Source organism: Lissotriton helveticus, chromosome 1_1, assembly GCF_964261635.1.
Source record: "Lissotriton helveticus chromosome 1_1, aLisHel1.1, whole genome shotgun sequence".
In the NCBI taxonomy this organism is placed as follows: Eukaryota; Metazoa; Chordata; class Amphibia; order Caudata; family Salamandridae; genus Lissotriton; species Lissotriton helveticus.
In genome coordinates, this window is record NC_136057.1 from 134,776,357 (window position 1) to 134,802,387 (window position 26,031).

The 26,031-nt window shown below is 51.7% G+C and overlaps 1 protein-coding gene across 1 annotated transcript in view; it reads right to left on the reverse strand.

Annotated features, from left to right (window-relative positions):
- The window catches only part of UNC93B1 (unc-93B1 regulator of TLR signaling), a 235,955-nt gene that overhangs the window by 87,796 nt on the left and 122,128 nt on the right, over window positions 1-26,031 (reverse strand). Inside the window, exon 3 of the mRNA XM_078655492.1 lies at window positions 5,650-5,791. Coding sequence (XP_078511618.1) covers window positions 5,650-5,791 — 142 coding nt within the window. The remainder of the gene's footprint in view (window positions 1-5,649; window positions 5,792-26,031) is intronic.

Consider the following 26,031-nt stretch of genomic DNA (forward strand, 5'->3'; position numbering starts at 1 on the left):
TGGGCAGAAAATGAGAATACTGCGAGGGGTCGTGGCCGTATTGGCTGTTTCTACTTAGTGCATCGTTTAATAAAATGTGCAATATGTTGATAGATAAGTAAGTTTTGCAAGCAGCATACCTTAAGGGAAATAAAGCAAAACCTCTCGAACCTGAGTAAGCTCTCTGTGTGTGTTTGTGCTTTACTTCTGTGATTATATGTAGGCTCTAGACATGTGCTGTGTGTTAGCAGTGTGTAAAGTATAATTATATGTGTGTGACTGCATACTGCGTGGTATATGGTTATGTTTCGGTGCGTGAGGTGTCTGTATTTATACTGTTTGGTATGTAGTTAAGTGTGCATCGTTTGTTGTAAAACTTTTTTTTGTGAATGATTTGCCAAAAAGCGAACCATGTGAAATATGATGGGTTGTTTTGTTGTTGAACAGCACAGTGAAATTGATAAAAATAATCCTCCTGCAACCACTATACAGGCAAACTACACAAGTATTTGTAATGCAATAGATCTCACATTTATGAGAGTTTGTGCTGTTGACATTCTATTTTCCTTTTATATAGTAGGTGCCTTGATAAGTACGGAACAATTTATTTAATTATTTATTTATTGGATTTGTAAGGCATTCAGCTACCCAAAAAGGGTTTCCCGGAGCATTTGTCATACTGGTTAATGCTCTGACCTCATCCATCCCTCCCCCTCTAACGCTTTTAGGAAGTGCCTGGTCAACCTGAGCAGATGTGTTAGCCAATAGCTCTGGCTAAACACTTCTAAGATCCCAAAGGCGAGACCGATTGGCACTGCCAATGCTTGTACTCGCTAACATCTACTTGCTCTCCTGCAAACCCTCACGCTTTCACTTTCTCAGAGGGCTCCCACAACACTCCAGCGTACCCCCACCTACCGACTCACGTGTCTGAGTGCATTGTCTTACTTCCTGGTGGTCTAATGCAGGGGCTGCTTGAATGCCTCAGGAGTGACAATCCAGCTTGTCCTCCGACCTACATCACCATTTACAGCTCTAGGTGACAACAATAACAGTGTGGCCTGGTGACAATCCTGCTGCCAACAGCGCGCTTGGTTTTTCTTGCACTCTTCATACCCTACTCCGGCGCAAGCTGTCTCGTCCCTGGGTGAGCAACTCCCTTGCCATCTGGTACTGATGGTCCCTTCCACCTACCAAACTGGTCTGGCCATCGCTGGCTGCGGCTCCGACATGAGCCCTGTGCTCAGACTCGATAGTCACATTGTGTTCTACTTTCTGCCATAACTCCCCTGGAGATTCAAATTAAAGTAAAGCAATATAGTCGTTAAATAGGTTTTATAAATTAATTTCCCCACTTTTAACCACGCACAGAGGCTACTTGATAAATGTAAACACATTATCAGCTTCTTTTGAACCTATTGTTTACTATGCATTTAAGACAGTTAAGTTACTTTATTGCATCAAGAGGGAAATCACGTCTGCCTATTGTATGAGGGCAGCAGTCTCCTGAGTATTTGTGATAGGGTCTGAGGTGAAAATGTAACAAGGAGACGTAATCTTTTAAAGATATCCATGCTTGTATTTATTTGATTGGACCTGTTCAGTTTATGGAAGGTGCCTGGTGAGAAAAGATTTTCTGGGTGAGCAGTTTTCACATCATGCAAAGCAGACCAGCTTTCCCCAAAGCGCATGGGAACCAAGAGTGAACAATTGCTGTCCCTGGTAACTTACTAAAAGCTGTATTTATCTTTTATGCACCCTCTCATTCCTCCTTCATAACCCCCATCTCCTATCTCTAATTCCTGCTCACAGATACTAAGCACAGTTTCTTTTGTGTGCCTTTTCAACGTTTCCATCCTTCAAACCCACACTTTTCTCCTCTTCTTGGGGTGTCTTCTGTGTACACAGCTCCTACCTGTTTATGTATCTGTCGTCTGCTCTCCCATTATTTCTCTTTCTCATGCTCTTTCTCCTCCTGTCCCGAGCTCATTTACCACTTCCTGCACAAACTACCTATCTCTCTCTATCTTCCATTCGATCTATTCTGTGCAGCTCTCACCCCTATCTAATCACTATGCCACATAACTCCAGTACACAAATACACTCCACACTACACAATTCCACAACTAACAATTTCAATACAACCCACATAATTCCACTCCACAGCACGTACTTCCACTACATTCCAAACCAAAACGCGTGGGTAAAACACATTGTCATTTATATCAATAGCTTTAACTCTCCCAAATGCGAAACTTGTTGCATTGTTATGTTATGTTATTTGTATACTTCTATAGCGCACGGCCACTCCACTGGAGTATCCCGGCGCTTTAACGAAGGCACCCAACCGAAGAAGGGAGTAACATAACACTAAGAGGGCGTGCAAACACAGAAACAGCAAACGCTTGTTTCTAAAGCAGAACAGAGAGCCATTAGGGGCATAGTAGGAGCGGTAGTAGTGTTAGAAGTGGTGCCATGCGTGTGAGAAAGGGAGAGAGAGTGTGTGTATGTGTGTGAGGGAGAGAGAGAGGGGGGAGATGAGTGTGTGTGTGAGAGAAAGGGGGGTTGTGTGTCTGTGTGCATGTGTGTGAGAGAGAGAGAAGTGGGTTTGTGAGTGCATACGTGTGTGTCCATGAGTGCGTGTGTGTGTGTGTGAGAGAGAGGAGGTGGTGCGTGCGTGCGTGTGTGTGAGAGAAAGGGGGGTTGCGTGTCTGTGTGCATGTGTGTGAGAGAGAGAGAAGTGGGTTTGTGAGTGCATACGTGTGTGTCCATGAGTGCGTGTGTGTGTGTGTGTGAGAGAGAGGAGGTGGTGCGTGCGTGCGTGTGTGTGAGAGAGGGGGGGTGTGCGTGCGTGCGTGTGCGTTTCTTCCCCAGGCCTACAGCTGCTGGAATGATGATTGAGGCGTCAAGGGGAAGTGAAAGAGGAACCAGCCTTCTGGGGCGCGGGGGGTTCTGGGAGTCGGCGGGCGGGGTCGATGGAGCTCACTGTACCTCTGCAGCCTTCACTCTGGATGAAGAGGAAGTGAGAGCAGACCGGGACACTGCACCAGGGCAGAGACTGCGGATAAAGCTGAGCTGACTCCAAGGCGGGCCAGCCTGCAGGAGCAGGGCGGGGGGGGGGGGACACCGAGCTGAGGGGACTGCACAGGGCGAGGGTGGAATGGGAGAGGAAAGATGGTGGTAGAGTGAGGTAGGGGGAGGTGGCGAGAAATGTCTGAAGAACGGCGTGCACCATTGACAGAGCATACAATTTCTGAAGCCCTCCCTGCTTTCAGCGCCTCACATCAATGAACCTTCCAGAAGGCGTTTGAGGTCCACTCAACAATGGCCCAAGACCTGACTGAACTTTACTGGAGAGAGTAAGAGGAGAGAGTGAGAAAAAGGAGGAAAGAAAATAGGACTAGGAAATAAATCGCAGTGAGAACAAGTACGATGAGGGAAAGTAAACGAGAGGAGAAATGAAAAGAAAAAATGGACTGAAAGAAAGCAGCAGTAGGAAAAGGGGAAGGATAAGGATAATGAAAGGGAGAGAGAAAGCGAAGGAAAAGGGAAAAAATAAAAAGAGGAGAGAAATGAAGGCGGTTGGCACACAAATGTGTAAACTGGTTTAGGAAGGCCCTGCTGTTATCCAGAATATGACCCCATTGTCAGGGGTGCACTGCCGAAGAGGAGGCTGGAGATGGGCCTGAGAATGGCATAGGCAGTGCAGTCAGGATCAGGGTTCTTTAAAAAATGTCTAACCAAAGCCTGGTAAAAGGGAGGAGGAATAACCACAAAGCACAAACGAATGATGATTCCGCAAGGATATTGTCTCAAGCGAGGGCCGGCGCATCAACCAGAGACCGAGGACCAGGGCGTAAAAACGAACCACTGGAGGCCGCTTCACTGATTGGAAAGAACGGTTTGGGGGTTGTGATGGTCTTTGTGGTGGAGTGGAGACATCATTAACAGAGCACAGGACAGTCAGTGCTGGTGGATTTAGGTGGCTTAGGGGGTGTTGGCTTCACATTAGCACTTTAATGAGGGAGAAAGAGGACAACACGAGTGGAGAGGAGGTTATTTTGACTATGTATAGGGTTTCTGAAACTTTGCGGAACAACTGTTATGACCAGCTCTTGCCTGGACGCCTTTAGTTGCATGCAGGATAAAGGGAAATCAGTGCAGAGTGTTAACATTTTTATTTGGCTTCTCTCTCTTATGTGCCGATCTCCCAAAGGCACCACAAAGTCATGACCAGCAGCTTCTTGGGTGAGGGAGGGATCTGTGGGTGGTGATGTGGGCTTGAGGAAGAGGAGAGGGCTGCTAGAATCAGGCATCAGCTTTCAGGACATGCCTTCTGCCAGAGCCTAGAGAAGGGGTCTGGATTGACTTAGCAATGAAAAGCCATGGCTGGGATGAGGCCGGATGATGGTCCAAGGCTGGAGAGCAGATGGCACTGTTTGAACCAAAGACGTAGGAGAAGATATGAAATCCGGCCAGCGGCATCGATCAGGGAATGGATCAGCTGAGAGATCCCAAAGGACTCTGGAAGAAGACTAATCTTGTGGCAGTAAAGATACAAGGGTCCGTCACCCATGTATTGACATCACTGCTGATCACCAAACACTCTCCATTCACAATAATTATATGCAATTTAACAGGATTTTGTTTACCGTATCATGTCTCGGAGAGCCCATCTCTAAAGTGAATTGTGAAACACGAGAGTTAGAAATGGGCACATCAGGAGAATGACCTCTATGAATTACTACAGAGTAAGTTCACTATTGACTGAAGGGAAGCACTCCATCCAACACACAGTGACCCAAACTATGGGCCACTCTCAAGGAACCTCTGGAGATGCAAGCACCTCCTCATCCAGACCTTTGATGTTCACAGGCGACGGCCCGGCTGAGAGGTCACATCAGAAGAGCTGGTGCAGGACGACAGACATATCTGAGGGATGGACACTGTGCCAAGCTTGCTGTCCAGTATGAAATCAGGAAAAAAGAAGACAGTGTCGGCATTGACCAAGTGTTGATGTGCCACCCTGCAAGGAACCAATTTGGAGCTCACTGAAACTCTTCTTGGCACTTCAGTGCAATCAACATCGCAATCCGGCCATCTACAATAAGCCGGAAGAGAACAGTGTTTTACTCCCTCGGTCCTGCTTTCACACCTACATCCTTATGTTCCCACCTGGACTGGTTGGTGCCACTACAGACAAGTTCCTAGCCGAGGGTCGCCTCGGTACAATCAACCCCTCACTCCGGCTACTTTTAAGAAGCACACAGCACTTTACTCTCTTGGTCCCACTCTCATACCTGCATTTTTACACTCCTACCTGGACTAGTTGGCACCCCTACATTAACACATAAAGCACATGCACTTAATTCTCCACGACCGCCCCTTATACCTTCGGGTTTTAGTCCACTTTGAGGAACGAATGAGGCTCTAACCTTTTTATCATTGTTTGCCTATATATGTCATTTGGTCCTTTATAGGCTTTTTATCTTTCATTGATTGCTTGACCATGTATATTATATTGAAAAGATGGTAATTAAACTATCCATAAAGATTCACCTTACCTTGCCCTCTTGGCAAAGTGTAAAGTAGAATTTATGAATGTCTAGATGGGCAATCTGAGAGGGATCGCGTCAACAGAGGCAAATGCAAGCCTGGAACTGTCCCTACCGAGGTAGACGCCGTACGTCAGCATCCCGCCCACGCTGGCCGCCACCACGTTCTTGATCACGATGAGGCGCTTGCGTCGGTAGTACTTTTTCTCCTCCTCCTCCTCATTGTACTCCGGGTTGGGCCCCAGGAAGTCATCAATCTGTGGAGAAACATGGAGACATATGGAGATGAAACAGAGAAAGTTTGAGAACTCCCCAAAAACCTCCAGTGAACATGTTACTCAGTTTTTTTAATGTTCTACTAGTTGCTGAACCCCGGAATCGCAGTCCTAGATGGGTGACCCTTGCAACGGTCATTAAGTTACTTCCCGTTAAGGAACTAAGGCGGCTGCCTCACTCCACCCTGCAGTGGCTCTAAATGGTCACTGCAGCTGTATCATACACTGCCCTCTATTTGTGAGAGGGGCTTGCTGCAGATAAGGTCAGTCCAGCTCTTTATTAACTAGGGACCTCATGTAGGTAAATCGTATTTACGATTCGTAAATATTGAATTTTACCGATTCGGTATTTACAAATCGGTAAATGCTATGTAGGTATATTTAGGAATCAATGGCAATTACCGAATCGGTAAATACCGATTCTGTAAAATTACCGATTTTACAAGGGGGACAGGGTGTCACTTTGACACCCTGTTGCACCCCTGATTCAAGCTTGTGTGCCATGTGGCACACATACATGCCCTAAGGGCATGTATGTGTGTCACATGGCACACAAGCCTGAATCACCATGGCACACAAGCCACATACATGCCCTTAGGGCATGTATGTGTGCCACATGGCACAGGTGTACATGCACAGATGTGCATGTACACAGGAATTTGTTATTTACCATCAAATAGTATTTGATGGTAAATAACGAATTCTTAAGGGCCTGTGGCACTGTTTTCAGTGCCACCTACATCCCATATTACCGATTCTGTAAATTTACCGAATCGGTAAATTTACCGATTCTGTAAATTTACAGAATCGGTAATATTTTGGCCCCCTACATCTGAAACTCCAAATACTGGTCGCTAACGGCCGAAATCGTCCGTTACCGACCGGTATTTGGCCACCTACATATGGCCCTAGATGGGGTATTGCAGCTTTGTTATTGGTTTGCTGTCCAACCATGATGGAATACCTGCAGCTTTATCCTGTTCTGCCCACCTGTGGATAAATGGGGGGTATCATCAACCATGTCATCCTCTGTCCTCCTATGACATCATACATCTTCTAATGACAGAACAGAAAATGCAGTCATTGAATTTTTTTTTACCAATAATCATGGAAAACGATAATAGGTAACACAGACTAACGGCAGTTATGCTATTAAGTCGGAGGTACAGAGAGCTTTAACAGCTAAAGCTGTCTGTTGGTCGGACCAATTGTATACACACGGTGGGCTTTGGGTCCGCCCCTTCATCATGATTGGATGGCTTTGTTGTCTATCTCAGTTGCCTCCTCTTGATTCAATGGCTTTGTTCCCTTTTATTGTGTTTGTCCCACCCAGAGCATTTCACTTTCACAGTGTTTTGACTGGTTAGCTTCCATCCTTCCAATGCTATTGTTTGCATTAGGGAAATTACTTTTTCTTAAAGTGACCCATGGAGGTGCATGTGTTTCCTTGCTTTCTCCCTCATGCGCTGCTTATATACTGCTTTCTCCCTTCACTTTTCCCTGCCCCTTGCTTTCTGTGTTGCTTTTGCCTTCTCCAAGATTGTCCATTGCTTCCCGCACATGCGCATAACCCTTTTAAAAAAAAAAATATTCCATTCTTATTGCTACTCTGGTGTTGCTCCTTGCCATAGCCTGTATGATGCCCCTTCTTTTGCTTCTCGCCCACATCATTTTTTATCTTTATCTTTAACTATTTGGCACAGTCGCGCTATAGGTGGGTGTCCATCCTACAATGGTTTTGGACCATTTCAAAAAAGCCACCCATGAATGGGTACCTAGGAATGGGTTAGCATTATTTTATCAAACACATTCAAAGATGGCCGCTGCGGATGCACGCATATCCACCGGGGCCATCTCTAAACTGGATTTATTACAAGTATATTGACAGGATGATGCGATGGATGCACGTATGCATCCACGGCAGTCATCTTTGAACAGCATTTGTTAAAGCATTCCAAATGCATTCAAAGATGTACAGCGAAAATAAGCATGCATTGTCAGCAATCCTCTGTGAATGCATATGATGAATCTATAGATAGTTTTCTTGTACTCTGTCCTTTAGTGACTAGACAGGTAAATAGTGAGTTTATCGTCTCATCAGTTCAGTGCAGCTGTTGTAACTACAGCTCTGATACGCAGTGGCGTAGCGCAAATTGATGGGGCCCCACGGTAGAATGTGATGAGGGACCCTCTAGGTCTTCCACATCTCACAGATATTCATGGGCCTTGGGCTGGATGAGTTAATGGGTCTCCCTGGAAGTGTTGCAAGGCACTAAAGGTTTGGGGCCCCAACTGTGCCGTAGGAGCTGCAGGGGCCCGTGTTACACCCCTACGATATGAATAACAAGCATTTACAATGCAATGGTTTTGCCTTTGTTAAAGTTAGAGCTATTGGCATTGCTCTTGACATTATTTTTCTTTATGTTTTTTTAACATAAATAAATGGCATTGTCATTTACAATGCCACTAGCTTTATCTCTCGCAAATGACACACACAAACACACACAGAGCCCCCCCCACACACACACCCACACAGAGCCCCCCCCACACACAAAGCCCCCCACACACACAGCCACACAAAGCTTCCTACACACACAGCCACACAAAGCTTCCCACACACACAGCCACACAGAGCCCTCCACACACACCCACACAGCACAAGCAGGCAACAGGGGCACACGGAGGCACAATCAGGCAACAGGGGCACACGGAGGCACAAGCAGGCAACAGGGGCACACGGAGGCACAAGCAGGCAACAGGGGCACACGGAGGCCCAAGCAGGCAACAGGGGCACACGGAGGCACAAGCAGGCAACAGGGGCACACGGAGGCACAAGCAGGCAACAGGGGCACATGGAGGCACAAGCAGGCAACAGGGGCACGAAAACGGAGGCACAAGCAGGCAACAGGGGCACACGGAGGCACAAGCAGGCAACAGGGGCACACGGAGGCACAAGCAGGCAACAGGGGCACACGGAGGCACAAGCAGGCAACAGGGGCACATGGAGGCACAAGCAGGCAACAGGGGCACGAAAACGGAGGCACAAGCAGGCAACAGGGGCACACAGAGGCACAAGCAGGCAACAGGGGCACACAGAGGCACAAGCAGGCAACAGGGGCACACGGAGGCACAAGCAGGCAACAGGGGCACACGGAGGCACAAGCAGGCAACAGGGGCACACGGAGGCACAAGCAGGCAACAGGGGCACACGGAGGCACAAGCAGGCAACAGGGGCACGAAAACAGGCACAAGCAGGCAACAGGGGCACGAAAACTGAGGCACAAGCAGGCGACAGGGGCACATGGAGGCACAAGCAGGCAACAGGGGCACACAGAGGCACAAGCAGGCAACAGAGGCACAAGCAGGCAACAGGGGCACACGGAGGCACAAGCAGGCAACAGGGTCATGAAAACAAGCACAAGCAGGCAAAAGGGTCACAAGCATGAATTGTAATTTAGACGGGGCTGAAGTGGAGAACGGTCAGTAGGGAAGTAGTGCGGCTGGTGCAGTGGTACCAGGCCGAAAGGTGAGAGGGGCTGTCTGCACCCCAGTTTGGACAGTTTCCACTACCTAACAGGGATTGGTGGGGGGGGGCGTACTTCTTGCTTGCTTGCTTTAGGGCTGTTACTTCGGGGACGCAGTGCACGCTGCTGCCTGCTGCCGCCGGGACACAACAACAGGCAGGGAGAGAGGACAGGCGTGTGGTGAAAGGGAAGAGTGAGTGACGGGATGAGAGTATGAGCAGAAGAGAGAGTCAGTGAGAGAAGGAGAGTGTGGTGAAAGGGAAGAGTGAGTGACGGGATGAGAGTATGAGCAGAAGAGAGAGAGGCAGTGAGAGAAGGAGAGTGTGGTGAAAGGGAAGAGTGAGTGACAGGATGAGAGTATGAGAAGAAGAGAGAGAGTCAGTGAGAGAAGGAGAGTGTGGTGAAAGGGAAGAGTGAGTGACGGGCTGCCGAAGATCACACACGGTCCCTCGCCTCATGATTGGTTTCCCTGTGGCTCACATTACCCAGAGCAGGGCTGCTCCCCAGTGTGAGGGATCGCGGATTGCAGTGGTGCTGGGGGTGGGCGTCTGTGGGGCCCCTCCCCGCCTGCTGCCCCCCTCCCTGAAGTGTATGCATCTCAGCTGGAGCCGCAGCTTGTCAAACTTCACTCCCCCTCCCTCCTGCACCCCCGCCCCAGGCCCTCTCAGCTGGCTCTCGACCCCTTCCCGCCCCTGAGGTGCTACTTGTACACACTCACGGGAGCCAGAAAACCCTCCTCTCAGTTCTCCATTTATTTGTATTTTTTCAGTTTTATATAGCGCGAACTCCGCGGTATTAGAGCGCTCTGTGCATGTGCCTACACAAGGCCAGTGTTTGTTTTAAAGGTAACGGGGAAATTAAATAATGTGCCCAGAATCACGGGCTGTAGAGCCGGCGCCGAGACTCAAGCCTGGCTGGCTCCACAGTTCTCAATAGCTCTATCGTAATGCCTCATCTTCTCCAGTTTTGTTCCCGATATTGGTGATAATTCTGGCTTTCAGGATGAGTGCAGATGTGCTACCGTGTGCTTTGTCTGTGACCCGCCCCGCGGCCACCGATCTAAAAACAGAAAGTGCAACACCGGGTCAAGGTACTGCCTGAAAAAACATCTTTAATACTAGTATAAGCATCAGAACATTTAGAGAGCATGATTTGTAACTCGAGAAGAATGCGTTGCTCACCAAACCGCTTAGCACGCTGGGACTTGTAGTTTAGTATGACAAAAGTAAACCAATGACGTGAAGGTGGAGAAAAAAATAAATCGAGGACAGGGCTGGTGTTGGAAAGGCGACGCCAGGGGAGACAGAAGGTGTCTGACTGTCCGCCCCGAGACCCGCCTCTCTGTATGGAATAGGCCGAGCACCGTAGGGAGGCCTCCTTGGCGAGGCTCCTCTCCTACAATCGTAACAGCAGGGTAATCACACTACTTACAGATAGACACCACACAGGAAGGAGGTTCACAAGAATCTTTATATAAGTACTCAAAGCAAGTTCTTGGCAGGATAGCGGCAAGGATCGAGGGATCCGTAATGTCTCGATTTCGGGGGAAAAGGGGGTAGCGGGACAGTCTTGGCACCCACTGGTGCGTGGATAGTTCAAGGGTTCAGGCCGCGACAGCGTCAGCAGGGCCTCGGAGATAGTTCAGCTTGGACAGGCCGCGACAGCGTCAGCAGGGCCTCGAAGATAGTTCAGCTTGGACAGGCCGCGACAGCGTCAGCAGGGCCTCGAAGATAGTTCAGCTTGGTCAGGCCGCGACAGCGTCAGCAGGGCCTCAAAGGTAGTTCAGCTTGGTCAGGCCGCGACAGCGTCAGCAGGGCCTCAAAGGTAGTTCAGCTTGGTCAGGCCGCGACAGCGTCCGCAGGGCCTCAAAGGTAGTTCAGCTTGGTCAGGCCGCGACAGCGTCAGCAGGGCCTCAAAGGTAGTTCAGCTTGGTCAGGCCGCGACAGCGTCCGCAGGGCCTCAAAGGTAGTTCAGCTTGGTCAGGCCGCGACAGCGTCAGCAGGGCCTCAAAGGTAGTTCCGGGTGCAAGAGTTCGGACCAGGATCAGCCGCGACGAGGTCAGCAGGGCTTCGACTCCAGATACAACTGCCGTCCTGATCCAGGGCTGGCCCAGATATAGGACGGGATTCCTTTGATGTCCGGACCCTCGCGCCTGGGGGTCAGAGGGGCCGGGATGAAGGTGTCCAGACGCCCAGCAGCGGGGTGGAGCCTGCGCCCAGGGAGACTGGAGGGCGATCGATACCAGGCATCCGGGGACGGCTGGAGGGCCATCGACACTTCCCGCCTCTCGGATCTGTCAAGTGGCCACTCGACCACCTGGGGGGATCTTGGTGCCCCGATGTCGGGGCTTCGCTGGGGCCGGGGCCAGGGTGGCGGCGGCCACGTGCTCGGGACGTGATGGGCCCAAGATGGAGTCGGGCCAGAGATGGGGCCAGGCATGGTTGCTGGACCGGCGGCGTTGGCGAGCAGGGCCCGCCGGGGGCCAGGAAGAGGGAGAGCCGTAGGTTGCCAGGGGGCGGCCCTCCTTGCGGGTTCGGGAATGTTCGTGTCAGGGGGGTCGACAGCAGATCGACGGCGGCCCGATGTCGTCCGGGGCCCGCCATGTGGGAGGGGTAGGCCCACGCCACGAGGCCGTGTCCAACACACGTCCCCTCCAGCTGAAGGCGGGGAGAGTCACCCATCGTCCTGGGGACTCTCTTCGTCGAGGCGGAAGAATCGGGACAGGCCATCAGCGTTGGCGTGGTCGTTGCCAGGGCGATGCTCCACAGTGAAGTCCATCCCTTGGAGGGAGATGGACCATCGCAGCAGCTTCGGGCTTTCGCCACGCATGTGCATCAGCCACCGTAGGGGCCGGTGGTCTGTCTGCACCCGGAAGTGGGTGCCGAAGAGGTATGGCCTGAGTTTCTTAAGGGCCCACACGACGGCGAAGGCCTCTCTCTCGATGGTGCTCCATCGTTGTTCTCTGGCCAGCAGCCGCCGGCTGATGAAGGCGACTGGATGGTCAATTCCCTCGGGGTCCATCTGAGATAGGACCGCCCGATGCCGTGTTCCGAGGCGTCGGTCTGGACCACAAACTCTCGGCTGTAGTCGGGGGCCTGGAGCACCGGGGCGGTACACATGGCTGTTTTCAAGGTCTCGAAGGCCACCTGACACGCGGGTGTCCACTGCACTTTCTGTGGCCGGTTCTTCGAGGTCAGTTCCGTGAGGGGCCCCACAATGCTCCCATAGTTCTTGATAAAACGCCGATAGTACCCCGTGAGCCCCAGGAAGGCTCGGACGGCGGTCTGGTTGGCCGGGGGTTCCCAGGCTAGGATGGTGTCGATCTTGGGTTGGAGGGGAGCCACTTGGCCACTCCCCACTTGGTGTCCCAGATAGGTCACGGACCCTTGGCCTATCTGGCATTTGCTGGCCTTCACAGTTAGCCCGGCCCGGCGGAGGGCGGTCAGGACTTCCCAAAGGTGTTTCAGGTGCTCAGCCCAGTGGAGGCTGTAGACCGCAATGTCGTCTAGGTAGGCGGCACTGAACTCTTCTAGCCCCGCCAGTACTTTGTTTACTAGTCTCTGGAAGGTGGCCGGGGCGTTTTTCATGCCGAAGGGCATCACCTTGAACTGGAAGTGGCCGTCGGGGGTGGAGAAGGCTGAGCGCTCCTGGGCGCTAGGGGTGAGGCCGATCTGCCAATACCCGGCGGTGAGGTCGAAGGTACTGAGGTACTTGGCGGCCCCCAGGCGGTCGATCAGTTCATCGGCCCGGGGGATGGGATGTGCATCGGTTCTCGTAACAGCATTCAGCCCCCGGTAGTCGACGCAAAACCGGAGTTCTGGCGGGGTGCCAGGGGCGGCGGCCTTGGGGACCAGGACCACTGGGCTGGCCCAGGGACTGTCGGAGGGTTCGACTACCCCCAGGGCCAGCATCTTGGTGACTTCCTTCTGGATGCAGGCCCGAACTCGGTTGGGGACCCGGTAGGCCCGGTGTCGTACTGGCTGACTGTCCCCGGTGTCGACATCGTGGACACACCATTGGGTAACCCCGGGGGTGAGGGAGAACAGATCTGTGAATTGTCCCAACAGTTCCTGACAGTTTCGACGCTGCGCGGGGGTCAGGTCGGGGGAGAGAGAGATCCCTTCGACGGAGCCGTCCTTCTCCGTGCACTTTAGGAGGTCGGGCAAGGGCTCGGAGTCGTCTTCGGTCCCATCGTCGGTAGCGAGTAGCAGGCTCAGTTCGGTGCGGGCAAAATGAGGTTTGAGCCGGTTGGCGTGCAGAACCCGGAGGGGGTTCCGGGGAGACTCCATATCCACGAGGTAAGTGACGGGGCTCTTGCGCTCGATCACCTTGAAGGGCCCCGACCATTTGTCCTGGAGGGCACAGGGTTCGACCGGGGACATGACCCAGACCCGCTGGCCCGGCTCGAACTCGATGGAGGAGGAGTGCTGGTCGTACCAGCGTTTCATGTCCTCCTGACTGGCCTCCAGGTTGGCCTCTGCAAGGGCCCAAAACTTCCGAGTCTGGTTTCGAAGGGTCAGGAGGTATCGGTAGACATCCGGGGGTGCGCCTTGGACGGTAGTTTCCCAGCCCTTTTTGACCAGGCTGAGCGGACCTCGGACAGGGTGTCCGTACAAGAGTTCAAAGGGGCTGAACCCCAGGGATTTCTGTGGTACCTCCCGATAGGCAAACAGGAGGCAGGGCAGCAGGACGTCCCATCTGCGTCGTAGTGGCTCTTCTAGGCCCTGTATCATCCCCTTGAGTGTCCGGTTGAACCGCTCCACAAGTCCATTCCCTTGGGGATGATACGGGGTGGTGAACTTGTATGTGACCCCGCACTGTTGCCACAGGGACCGCATATATTTAGATATAAAGTTCGTGCCTCGATCGCTCACGACCTCCCGGGGGAATCCTACTCGGGAGAAGATCCCCATCAAGGCGCGCCCCACCACGGGAGCGGTGATGGTTCTGAGGGGGATGGCCTCAGGATAGCGGGTGGCGTGGTCCACTAGGACAAGTATGAAGCAATGCCCTTGCGAGGTTTGAGCGTCCAGGGGCCCCACAATGTCTATTCCCACTCGCTCGAAGGGGGTGGTCACTACTGGAAAAGGTTGGAGCGGGGCCTTCACCTTCCCCGCGCTCTTTCCGCTGGCTTGGCATGTCGGGCAGGTGCGGCAGTGGTTATGTACATCAGTGCGCATTTTGGGCCAGTAGAAATGGGTCACCAGGCGGCTGTAAGTTTTGTCCTGCCCCAGGTGCCCTGCGAGGGGCACATCGTGCGCCAGGTTCAAAAGGAAGTCTCTGAATCGTAGGGGAACCACTAGCACTCGGCTGGCCCCCAGCTCGGCAATTTTCTGTTCACTATATAGGAGGTCGTGGTCCCAGTAGACCCAGTGGGACCCTGAGTTGTCCCCGGTAGCTTGGGCAGCGGCTTGTTGGCGGGTCCCCTCGAGGGAAGGGCAGGTCTTCTGCTCCTGCCGAAACTGTTCTCGGGTGGGACCACCCTCTTGGCGCCATTGGGCGAGTTCGGGGATGTCGCTGAGCTCGTGGTGGTTCTCGGGCTCCGAGGGCCTGGTCTCGGAGTCGCATTCTTCATGGATGGCCGAGGGTGGTGGCTCGGGCCACTCCGGCTCTTCGGTCGGGGCGGCCTCGGTCGCTGCTGGGGCTCGGGCCGCCATAGATCGGGTCGTCGCACAGACCCACTCTGGTAGTCCCATCATTCCTAGGTGCTCTCTCCGCTCGACTTGGGCCCAGGGAGAGCTCTCGAGGTCGTTCCCAAGGAGGCAGTCCACGGGGGCGTCGTCCCGGACGGTCACCTTGAGGGTGCCCGACACTCCCCCCCATTCGAAGGGAATTCGGGCCATCTGGCATAGAGTTTCGGAGTTGTCGGCGGCCCTCACGGGGCAGCGTACGTTCGGGATGATCTGTTCGGGGGTCACCAAGTGGCAGCGGACGGCGGTCACACTGGCTCCCGTGTCTCGGAGGGCTTCGGTCTGTCGTCCATTGATGTGGACCCACTGACGGTATTTTCGAGTGTTGCTCGGCAGCGGGGCCTGGGGGACCATGTCTCTATTGCCCAGGCAGGCTAGGGCCATGGCGGCCGGTTCATACTCGATTTGTTCTTCCTCGTAGACCTCTACGTCTTCTTCTCCCTCTCCTCCCAGAGCTGCAGCAGCGAACTGGCGGGTCGGAGGCCCAGTGGTGCCGGGACGCTGGTTCATGGGGCAGAGGGGGTCACTGGCATAGTGACCGGTCCGCTGGCATCTGTGGCAAGTAATGTTCGGATGGGGCCCCGGCCGTGCTGGGGGGTCCCTCCTCAGGGACGGCGAAGTGTTACTTGGGGGGGACCCGGGAGGGGGCCCCCGACCTGAGGCTGGCGGGAAACTTCGGCTCTGGTTCTGTCCTCCTCCGCCTCCCCGCTGGCGGGGGTGCCCCCGGCCGCCCTGACCGGCTTCTCCTATCGGTGTTCGGGGGACCCGGGTGCTCACCCATCGATCTGCCTCGACGGCGAGTTTCCGGGGCTCGGTTCGCTTGCTGTCGAGTAGATGCTGTCGGAGCTCGACAAAGCAGTTGTTGGAGAGGTGCTCCCAAACGATGAGGTTGAACAGCTGCTCGTAGGTGGACACTTTGCTGCCCTTTATCCATCCTTCCAGGGCCCAGCTATAAAAGTTCACGTACTCGACCCACGTGGTACCGGGGATTTTCTTGCAGTCTCTGAATCTCTGCCGGTACATCTCGGGGGTGAGGCCATACCGGACAAGCAGGGCGTCCTTCATGTGGTCGTAGGAGGACATTACGTCGTCGGCCAGCTCCAGCAGGGTGTCTCTTCCTTCGCTGACGAATCTCCCCCATAAGCCGGCACCCCAGTCTGATCGCGGAATGCGTTGCGCGGTCATGGCAACTTCGTACGCCTTGAACCATTGCTGGATATCGTCATTCTTGTAGTACTCCTTTACGATATCCTTCGGGATGTGGACCTTTGGGTCGGCAGGCAGTGAGGGGTTCCGGGCTACCGTGGCGCCAGTTCCTTCGAGGTTGGCTTTGATTTCGAGTTCTTTGAGGCCACGCTCGTGTTCGTATGCAAGTTTTTTTTCTTCCAATTCTCTTTGCCGCCGCCTCTCTTCCAGATCTCCCTCCAATCGCCGTTGTTCAAGGGCCATTTTTTTTTCTGCTAATTGGAGTTCTCCGTCCAGCCGGAGTCGGGCGAGCTCTAGTTCATGGAGCCGACTCCTCTCTCGCTCCCGGGCATCTTCGTGGGAGAGGCCCGGGTTCCTGTTGGCGGTTCTTTCCTCTATGGGGGCTATGACGGTACTCACGGGTACTTCTCGGACAATGTCCTCGTTCGGTTGGGGTGGGGTCTCTCTGGTCTCCACCCAGGTTTGCAGCGCTTCTTTGAAATCGTCCTTTGTACTTAGTCCAGTGGTAGCGATACCCAAGTCTTTGCAAAATTGTTTAAGTTCTTTATGGGTATACTCCTCTAACAGGTCTTTCTGGAATTCTGCGGTCGTTCCGGCTTCCTTAGTAGTCATCGTGGCTGTGGGTCTCTGTCAGTAGTGACGTGTTACTCGCTGTACGATTTGCGTGGGCTCGGATCCCGTCGCTTGCCACCAATGTTGGAAAGGCGACCCCAGGGGAGACAGAAGGTGTCTGACTGTCCGCCCCGAGACCCGCCTCTCTGTATGGAATAGGCCGAGCACCGTAGGGAGGCCTCCTTGGCGAGGCTCCTCTCCTACAATCGTAACAGCAGGGTAATCACACTACTTACAGATAGACACCACACAGGAAGGAGGTTCACAAGAATCTTTATATAAGTACTCAAAGCAAGTTCTTGGCAGGATAGCGGCAAGGATCGAGGGATCCGTAATGTCTCGATTTCGGGGGAAAAGGGGGTAGCGGGACAGTCTTGGCACCCACTGGTGCGTGGATAGTTCAAGGGTTCAGGCCGCGACAGCGTCAGCAGGGCCTCGGAGATAGTTCAGCTTGGACAGGCCGCGACAGCGTCAGCAGGGCCTCGAAGATAGTTCAGCTTGGACAGGCCGCGACAGCGTCAGCAGGGCCTCGAAGATAGTTCAGCTTGGTCAGGCCGCGACAGCGTCAGCAGGGCCACAAAGGTAGTTCAGCTTGGTCAGGCCGCGACAGCGTCAGCAGGGCCTCAAAGGTAGTTCAGCTTGGTCAGGCCGCGACAGCGTCCGCAGGGCCTCAAAGGTAGTTCAGCTTGGTCAGGCCGCGACAGCGTCAGCAGGGCCTCAAAGGTAGTTCCGGGTGCAAGAGTTCGGACCAGGATCAGCCGCGACGTGGTCAGCAGGGCTTCGACTCCAGATACAACTGCCGTCCTGATCCAGGGCTGGCCCAGATATAGGACGGGATTCCTTTGATGTCCGGACCCTCGCGCCTGGGGGTCAGAGGGGCCGGGATGAAGGTGTCCAGACGCCCAGCCGGGGGGTGGAGCCAGCGCCCAGGGAGGCTGGAGGGCGATCGATACCAGGCATCCGGGGACGGCTGGAGGGCCATCGACACTTCCCGCCTCTCGGATCTGTCAAGTGGCCACTCGACCACCTGGGGGGATCTTGGTGCCCCGATGTCGGGGCTTCGCTGGGGCCGGGGCCAGGGTGGCGGCGGCCACGTGCTCGGGACGTGATGGGCCCAAGATGGAGTCGGGCCAGAGATGGGGCCAGGCATGGTTGCTGGACCGGCGGCGTTGGCGAGCAGGGCCCGCCGGGGGCCAGGAAGAGGGAGAGCCGTAGGTTGCCAGGGGGCGGCCCTCCTTGCAGGTTCGGTAATGTTCGTGTCAGGGGGGTCGACAGCAGATCGACGGCGGCCCGATGTCGTCCGGGGCCCGCCATGTGGGAGGGGTAGGCCCACGCCACGAGGCCGTGTCCAACAGCTGGATTAGCTGTTGGCGACTGAACCGGCCTAACTTCAGAGCTTTGCCTAAAATTATATTTGGACACGGACAGCGGGAGGGGGAAGCGGGAACGGACAGCGGCAGGGGCGGGAACGGACAGCGGAGGGGGGGCAACGGACAGCGGAGGGGGGGCAACGGACAGCGGGGCAACGGACAGCGGGAGGCAGGGCAACGTACAGCTGGAGGCGGGGCAACGGACAGCTGGAGGGGGGCAACAGACAGCTGGAGGGGGGCAACAGACAGCTGGAGGGGGGCAACAGACAGCGGGAGGGGGGGCAACAGACAGGGGAGGGGGGCAACAGACAGCGGGAGGGGGGCAACAGACAGCGGGAGGGGGGGCAACAGACAGCGGGAGGGTGGGCGGGAACCTAACGCTCTGCGCTGAAAACCACATTTCGTGCAAGCAGAGGCTGCCTTCCATTTCCCTCTCCCCTGCATCTGCCCTGCTTCCCCCGGGGCTCGCTGCGTAACAAACTTGAATGCCTCTGCTATTCAATGAAAGGCATGCTTGTCGGCTAAAGGGAGTTAAAATCCTCCAGCGAACGGAAAGAATAGAAGGTAATGTAACGATTTCAGTTACATCCAACAGTGCTCGCCTCGGAAGCAAAAAAGCACAACACCACGAAGGCATCCCTTAAAGACACGAAATTCCAATGGCAGCAGCCCTGCAGCTTGGTTTGACCTTCATGCCCTTTCCCGCAGTTCGGTCCGGCTCGCCGAGCTCCTCATGCCGCCATGTTGGGGTCAGGCAGCGTATTCTTGAACCCTCCCCAAGTCTCCCTCAGGCCGTTATTGCTGCCGCCAATGAGACCACCAGGCTCTGGGATGTTTCCTAAATGTGAAACCGGGGTCCCAGAGCGGCCAGACCCCCTGGGTCCGCAAAAGAGAAATCAACGCGGCAGGCGCCGCCGGGCGCCGCGTGAGACAGGAGCAGGAAGGCAGGTGCCGGCAATGCCGGACTAGATTCGGGGGCGTTCCCGGCTTTTGGCTGACGTAGCGTGACGTAGCCAAAAGCCAAAAATTCTCCGGAACGTCCCCGAATCTGGTCCGGCATTGACAGACAGGCCCGTCTTCCAATGGCTAGCCTCCATTTATGGAGCTAGCCAATGAAAGACGGGGGCCGTTCCTGTCTCCCCTACTATACTCATTAGGTTTTCGCCTGCGCGAAAAAGCTTCGCAGAGCGCAGCTTTCGCCAGGCAAAACCTAAAAAGGGTATCTGCACCTACACTATGGTCTGTGCACAACTTGCAGGTAGCGGTAAGAGCATTAGCCATTCTCCTGCTGCTACATGCAGGACAGCTCCACGGCAGCTCAGCTGCCTCATTACCTTCATTTCAGTGGTGTGCCCTCTACAGTCTGGAGCAAGGAACTGCAGTTATATCATACTAGAGCAGGAAATGCCACTTCAGAAAGGCCTAGACCAGCGGTTCCCAACCTTTTCTATGCCCTGCACCAATAGAAAATGTTTGATTAATGTTCTCACTCTCTACAAAAGTCTTGTTTGATTCCTATTATGCATAAAGTACATATTTTCTCTCTTTGTTGCAACCCCTGAAATGTCATGTTACACCCCCTGGGGATGTAGACACCCCAGGGTGGGAACCCCTGGCCTAACTCAGGGATGGATCTTGGTGTGAAGTCATGAAGAAGTAGACTGGAGTAGCTAGCAAAAAACAAGCATTTGCAATGCAATAGGCCTCTAATTTGCGAGAGTTTGAACTAATGGCATGGCAATGTCTTTTAATTATGTGTTGATTTTCAAAACCAATAAATAAAAGACATTGTTATTTGCAATGCCAATAGCTTAAACTCTCGCAAATGTGAGACCTATTGCATTGCAATAGGTCTTGCATTTACGCGAGTTTAAGCTACTGGCATTGTGAAAAACAATGCGTTTTAATTATGTTTTAAAAACAAAAATAAAAGGCATTGTTATTTGCAATGTCAATAGCTCAAACTCGCGTAAATGCGAGACCTATTGACATCCAATGACATACAGGAATCCATATAGATGCACATAGCCTCTCACCTACAGTAATAGGCAGCACACATTCAGTCACAAATAACCCAAAGACATGTACATGATGAAAAGAGAGAGGGAAGGGTGCCAGATTGTTGGATGAAATCAGCGAAAATAACATTTAAGGCACAGAAAGTATTGGAGCTCCAACTTTGGCATCTTTCATAGTGATCACCAACGGTAGGTGATCGTATACTTAAGTCGCTTTGTTCATGAAATCCTCGATATATATGGATTTATTTCCTGTGCATAACACAGTACAGTAAGCACACACATTCAGTACTTAGCATCCTTTGTCCACTCCAGTTTCAGAAAAGAATAGCAACGAATAGCCCAGGCACCGTTCCAGAATCTTCTTTATTTGAACATGAAAAGTGAAGATCACATCGAGCAAACCTTCCAGAATTTGCCGACTACACAGTCTTCTACCCAAATGGCAGTCCAAGGACAACAGAGATAACCATATTTGCATGATCACAACTAGGACAGAAAGCAAATCATTCCAATGACCCAGCAACACTAAATACTAATGCATTCACATCATCATTATATAGATTATGACAATAGAAAAATCTAAATCACATGAAAAGAAGCTTTAGTCAAGCTACCTAAATAGGCGCAAAGCAATTTAGTCTGAAATTAGGATACGCACGGACCTATGTGTGGATTACGTGTTTCATACGATCAAAACAAACATGAAAAGTATAAGAAAACAAGCTTAAACCCACTGTTCCATCGAGTCCGAGCTGGGCCTGCGCAAAGAACTCTAATGTCATTAAACTGGGCCCTGTGAAATACGCCATCTGTGGTGTGTCGCTCCCCCTCCCTCCCCTCCCCATGTGTCATTTGGCCTCCACCCACTGGCCCTCCCTCTTGCATCAGTCTCTGTGTTACTTATGACACAGGTCGGGGAGAGGCTGATGGAACAGGGAGGGGGAGCTGGTGGGGTACGCACAAACACAGATGGTGTGGAGGGGGGTGCAAGTAAAAGAAGATAGAAAACAAGTCAAGAAAAACACACTGCCTCTTTCTCAAGAAAGAAAAGTACAGTACGAGCCCAAGGTACACAGATATGGCACAACAGCTAGAGGGGCCGAATTAGAAGCTGGGGAACTGGGGTGTTGCTTTTAAGTGAAATCACTGTTACAACAAAAACAAAACATGACCTGGCCTGATGCACTTACTTTAAATATTCATTTATTTGCAACGTAGTCGACCATTAGCCTACTAATGCCGAGTGTTGTTTCACGGACAGAGTAACGCAGCTCTAGGCTAAAATAACTCATAAAGTTACAACCCCTGATGATAAAAAGATATTTCCCTGGAGCCGTTTCACACTCCCACTGTGTGCTTTCTGAACTCACCTCCAGCTCCAAGAAAACAGCAGTAAACGTATGTTGAAGTTTGTAAAAATAAAAGCGTTTAAAGAGCATGCACGCTCTTAAGGCATTCAGCCTTAACCAAAATAAACAAGTAACACGGATGCGGACAGGGTGTGGCGCAGCCGTTAGAGATGCTGACTGGAGCGCTCGGGCTCCCAGTTAGAGTCTTGGCGGCCCCTAGTGCCCCTAGTACCCAGGATTAGCAGTGCCCTCTTGGACACCATGAAGGTGAAAGTGCCAGAGAACTTTTACCATGGACCGAGGAACCGCAGCAGACCGCAACACAGACCAGGAAGCAAGCGAGGTGCTGCTATACGACTCATGCTGCCCCGCTCCTGCCATCTTGATAGCTGGCCAGAGAGCAGCCCGAGCATCTAAAAACGTAATATTGAAAAAATAAAGTTTGGCGAGCCTGCCAGAGAAAAGAAAGGCGCGGCTCTCCAAATTCTATTTTTTCAATATTGTAACTTTTTTGAAAGCAGCGCAGCACTCCGCTTGTGCCGCGCTGCTATAGACTGACCATCAGTCTATAAAACTCCTGAAAAGCACAAATACGATCTCGTAAAAACACCACACATTTATAATACAAGTTAGCAAAGTGCCACATATGCAACCACAACAAACCTGTTACCCCATAACCAACGTCAATCCCGCAAGTGGTGTGTGCGGCCGCCACTGCAGCACGGGGTGCCGACTACTTAAAAAAAACATCCACGGAGGTAGAGGGCAGCGCTGCAACGAGAAAGAAACTTTTTTTTTTTTAAATAACGCCTTAAGTGCTGAGGGGTGGAGATGCTAGGCACATGCTGGGCTGCAAAGAACGACAAAAAGTTCCGCTCAAAAACACATACACCACAAAAGCGGACAAAAACAGTAGTTAGGCGCTGCTGCTTCTGGACTAAACGGAAGTGAGTATGGGATAACCAGCTAGTAAAAAGCCAGCTACCAAGACCAATGCCAGCGTTAAACGAATGGGAAGCGGCAGGAGAAATTACCCGAACTTTCACTCAACATACAGATTACTTGATGTCTCGGAGAGACAGCGAATGCGCGCTGCCTAGGCGAGACCTAATAAGATGAGGTTTTTAGACATTTATTGTTTGTTTTAAACAGTGAACAAACCTGTATAACTGTCAGGGTGCCTCAGAAAAGAAATAGTTGGAAATGTTGGTTGCGGTGGAGAATGGTAAAACTTTAGCTCTTTTTTGATCTAATTGATTATAAAAAAAATAATAATAAATACACCTGCTTAATATACACATTTGATATGGACATTCAACTATCAATGGTTCTGATGATGTAATTTTCTATATAAACAATTGATGCAGGGCGCGCTACGAAATTCGTTTTATTTATTAAATTGTTTACTTACCTTCAATTATCCATACTCCGGTTTTTAGCACAACCCCCCCTCGCCCCTCCCCCGCCCCGCATCTCCGCCCCACCGAAACTCCCACCACGGGCCGTGGCTGCATGAAGCACAATACTTCTTGGCCCCATGCAGCTGCTGGCTAATCTCTATACTTTCAACTTACAGCTAGCTTTCCCCTTTAGAATGCCTGCACCAGAAGTGAAAAGCACTGCTTAGCCACAGTTGCATTTATTGTCATGGTAAGTTATTAGAGCTTCCTGCATATCGGGGGCTGTGCCGTGGCAGCTTTTTTTCCCCAAATTGCCGGAGAAATGTATTCACCGCATTGGCTGATGAAATGAGGTTACATTCGGCTGCTCCACACTTCTGACTTTCACCCCACTTGCCATCCATCTGTGTCCAGTGGCGAATCCACAACGATCATCGCTTTTTTGCAGTGAAACAAAGGGAAAATAAAATGATAAAAAATTGCATTATTATCACTTCATGTTCTCCTACTTACGCAACTTTGCTTGTGGGGGCGGGGCAACAGGAAGGAATGGTAGGCGGCCCCTTCCTAAGTGCACAGTTACTGGGCAGTCTTGTGCACTTCACATGTTCTCCATGCAGACTGCATCACAGCCTACGTGGAGAAGATGCACAGGCCTCCAGTCAGCGTCTTAATGCCGAAACATGGCACTCAGACCAATCGCAACGCTGCCTTGCAGCATTGTGATTGGCTGACTGGGACCCTGGGTGTGCTACCTGTGGTCGAGCGAGGGAGGACTATGAAGGAGAGACGCGGCTAGGAAGCGGAAAAAAAGGCACGTTTTCATTTTATTTTTTCATACCCGCTTCTCCCTGTGTCCTCCCCCCTACCTCTGATAAGTGCTGGCCGTAGCTGTCTGTGTTACAACTCTGTGCTCTCCGACCAGGGACCTCTCTGGCTGAACCATATATGTCCAGTCGTGTACAACGCTGCAGCACTGGCTGTGTCACGGGCCTTCACTAATGTACACACATTGAAGCCCATGAAACTCTATGGAGAGATCCACAAGGCTGGTGCTGTCGATGTAAACAAGTGCACAATCCGGGGCATAGCGTGGTCAGTAAGATTGGGGGGAGGGGGGCTTAAGCTATTCCAACAATAACACTGGCACATCATGTTAAAATACATTATCCGACAAGCAGGGCGCACAAAAGGGACTAAAGGGGCAGAGGAAATGGGCATGTGTGTGGATTGGCAGGGGTACTAAGTGAGAGAAAACACAATATTTTGTAAAATAACTAATATTTTTTTAAATCTTCCCAAACAGAGAGAGGGAGAGAGCGACTGAAAGCACCCCTTACCCAACTATTTATCACAAAATACATTTATTAGGGAGTGTAATACCCCAAACACGCCCGAATCTACGCCCCTGTACATAATGGTAACAAAAACGAATTCTCTAACACAGTTTGCACACGGGATGTAGAGGAATGAATGCTCCTTTTCAGGATATCTAGCTGTGCTGATGCCCACTGCGCAACCTTGCCCTTAATAGTGCCTCTACTATGTTGTAGTATCCGGACCTCCTTGGGAAGGATAATAATAATAATAATCCACATTTGTAAAGCGCACAATCACCCGTAAGGGTCTCTAGGCGCTGGGGGCCGTCGGGAAGATTAAGCAAGCTATTGCCCAGAGTCACATGGTGCTGGGCTAATCTGCCGCCGGTACCGGGGATCGAACCGTGATCCTCAGATTCCGGAGTCAGTCGCCCTAGCCGCGGCACCACACCTCTTCCCCAAGGATAATGTGACATCCTTCATGCCCGAGACCGACATCCTCTTTGCCTCTTCTTCATCACGGATCCATCTTCATTCAGCCTTTGATACACAAACTTCAAAGTTTTCTCAGACCTTCTGCATGAATGGTGAAGAGTCTCTCCTGTCACCTCAATCTCCTCAGTGTACACGTTACACCTTCCCCAACCTCACCCCACTTTACAACCTTCCACAGGAGCAGACTCAATTACGTCCCCTCCAGTCAGGCTATTAATAGTCGCTTGTATGGTTCTGGAAGGACCCCACTGTTTTTTAACGCACCTCTCTCCTATCACCTCTAGACATCTCTCCACCATCGGATGTCAACCTCTAACCTTCCACTGAAAGGACCAACCCCAGGAAAATAAGAGGAAAAAGCTGACTTTCAAAATCATGGCCACCTCCATTGTGATGTTTCAGGGTTGAAAGAGCAAAAGTTCTGCAATAATGTAATAAAAATGGTATTTGGACCAACACAAAATTCGTGGGGCAGAATCTTGTGGCAAAAATATCGAGGACAAGAATATCACGTAGGTCATTTTCTATTGGTAAGCATAGTTTCACTATGGGCCCGATTCACAGAATGAACTTAAGACTCAATCATAAACTTACTACTTTTGGTATTCACAGAAGTTAGGATTTTGTCTTAAGTTGGTCTTAAGACAAACTTAAGACAGACTTAAGACAGACTTAAGACAGACTTAAGACAGACTTAAGACAGAATCCTAACTTCTGTGAATGCCAAAAGTAGTAGGTACATTCTGTGAATACCAAAATAGTAGTAAGTTTAGGATTGAGTCTTAAATTTATTCTGTGAATCGTGCCCTGTATGTATACCTCCAGATATATGTACTGTGGCAATATATATATCTGTAAGGAACGTAGATCTGGAGTTAAGAATAGAAAATTGATACAAGCCTATTTGCACTTACCTACTCGTTAGTCTTGTCCTCAATATTTTCTGTCCACACAATATTTGTGTTTCCGTTATTCTGTCACTGATCAATTTCCGCATCTTGATCCAGATGTGAATGCCGGCAGACACGTAGGTGCCTGAGATAAACTGTGGGTCTCTGTAGATTAGGCCGCATGAAAAGGGCTTACCGAGGGCCGATCATCCAAAACTCAGACTAATTTGCGTCTTTTTTTCTTTTGATGGTGCACCAAGTGGTGCATGGTGGTGCAGGGGGGACTTGTAGGGGCGGGGCCATTGCCAACATCCTTTCACTTGGGCGTTCAGGACAGTACTGTAGG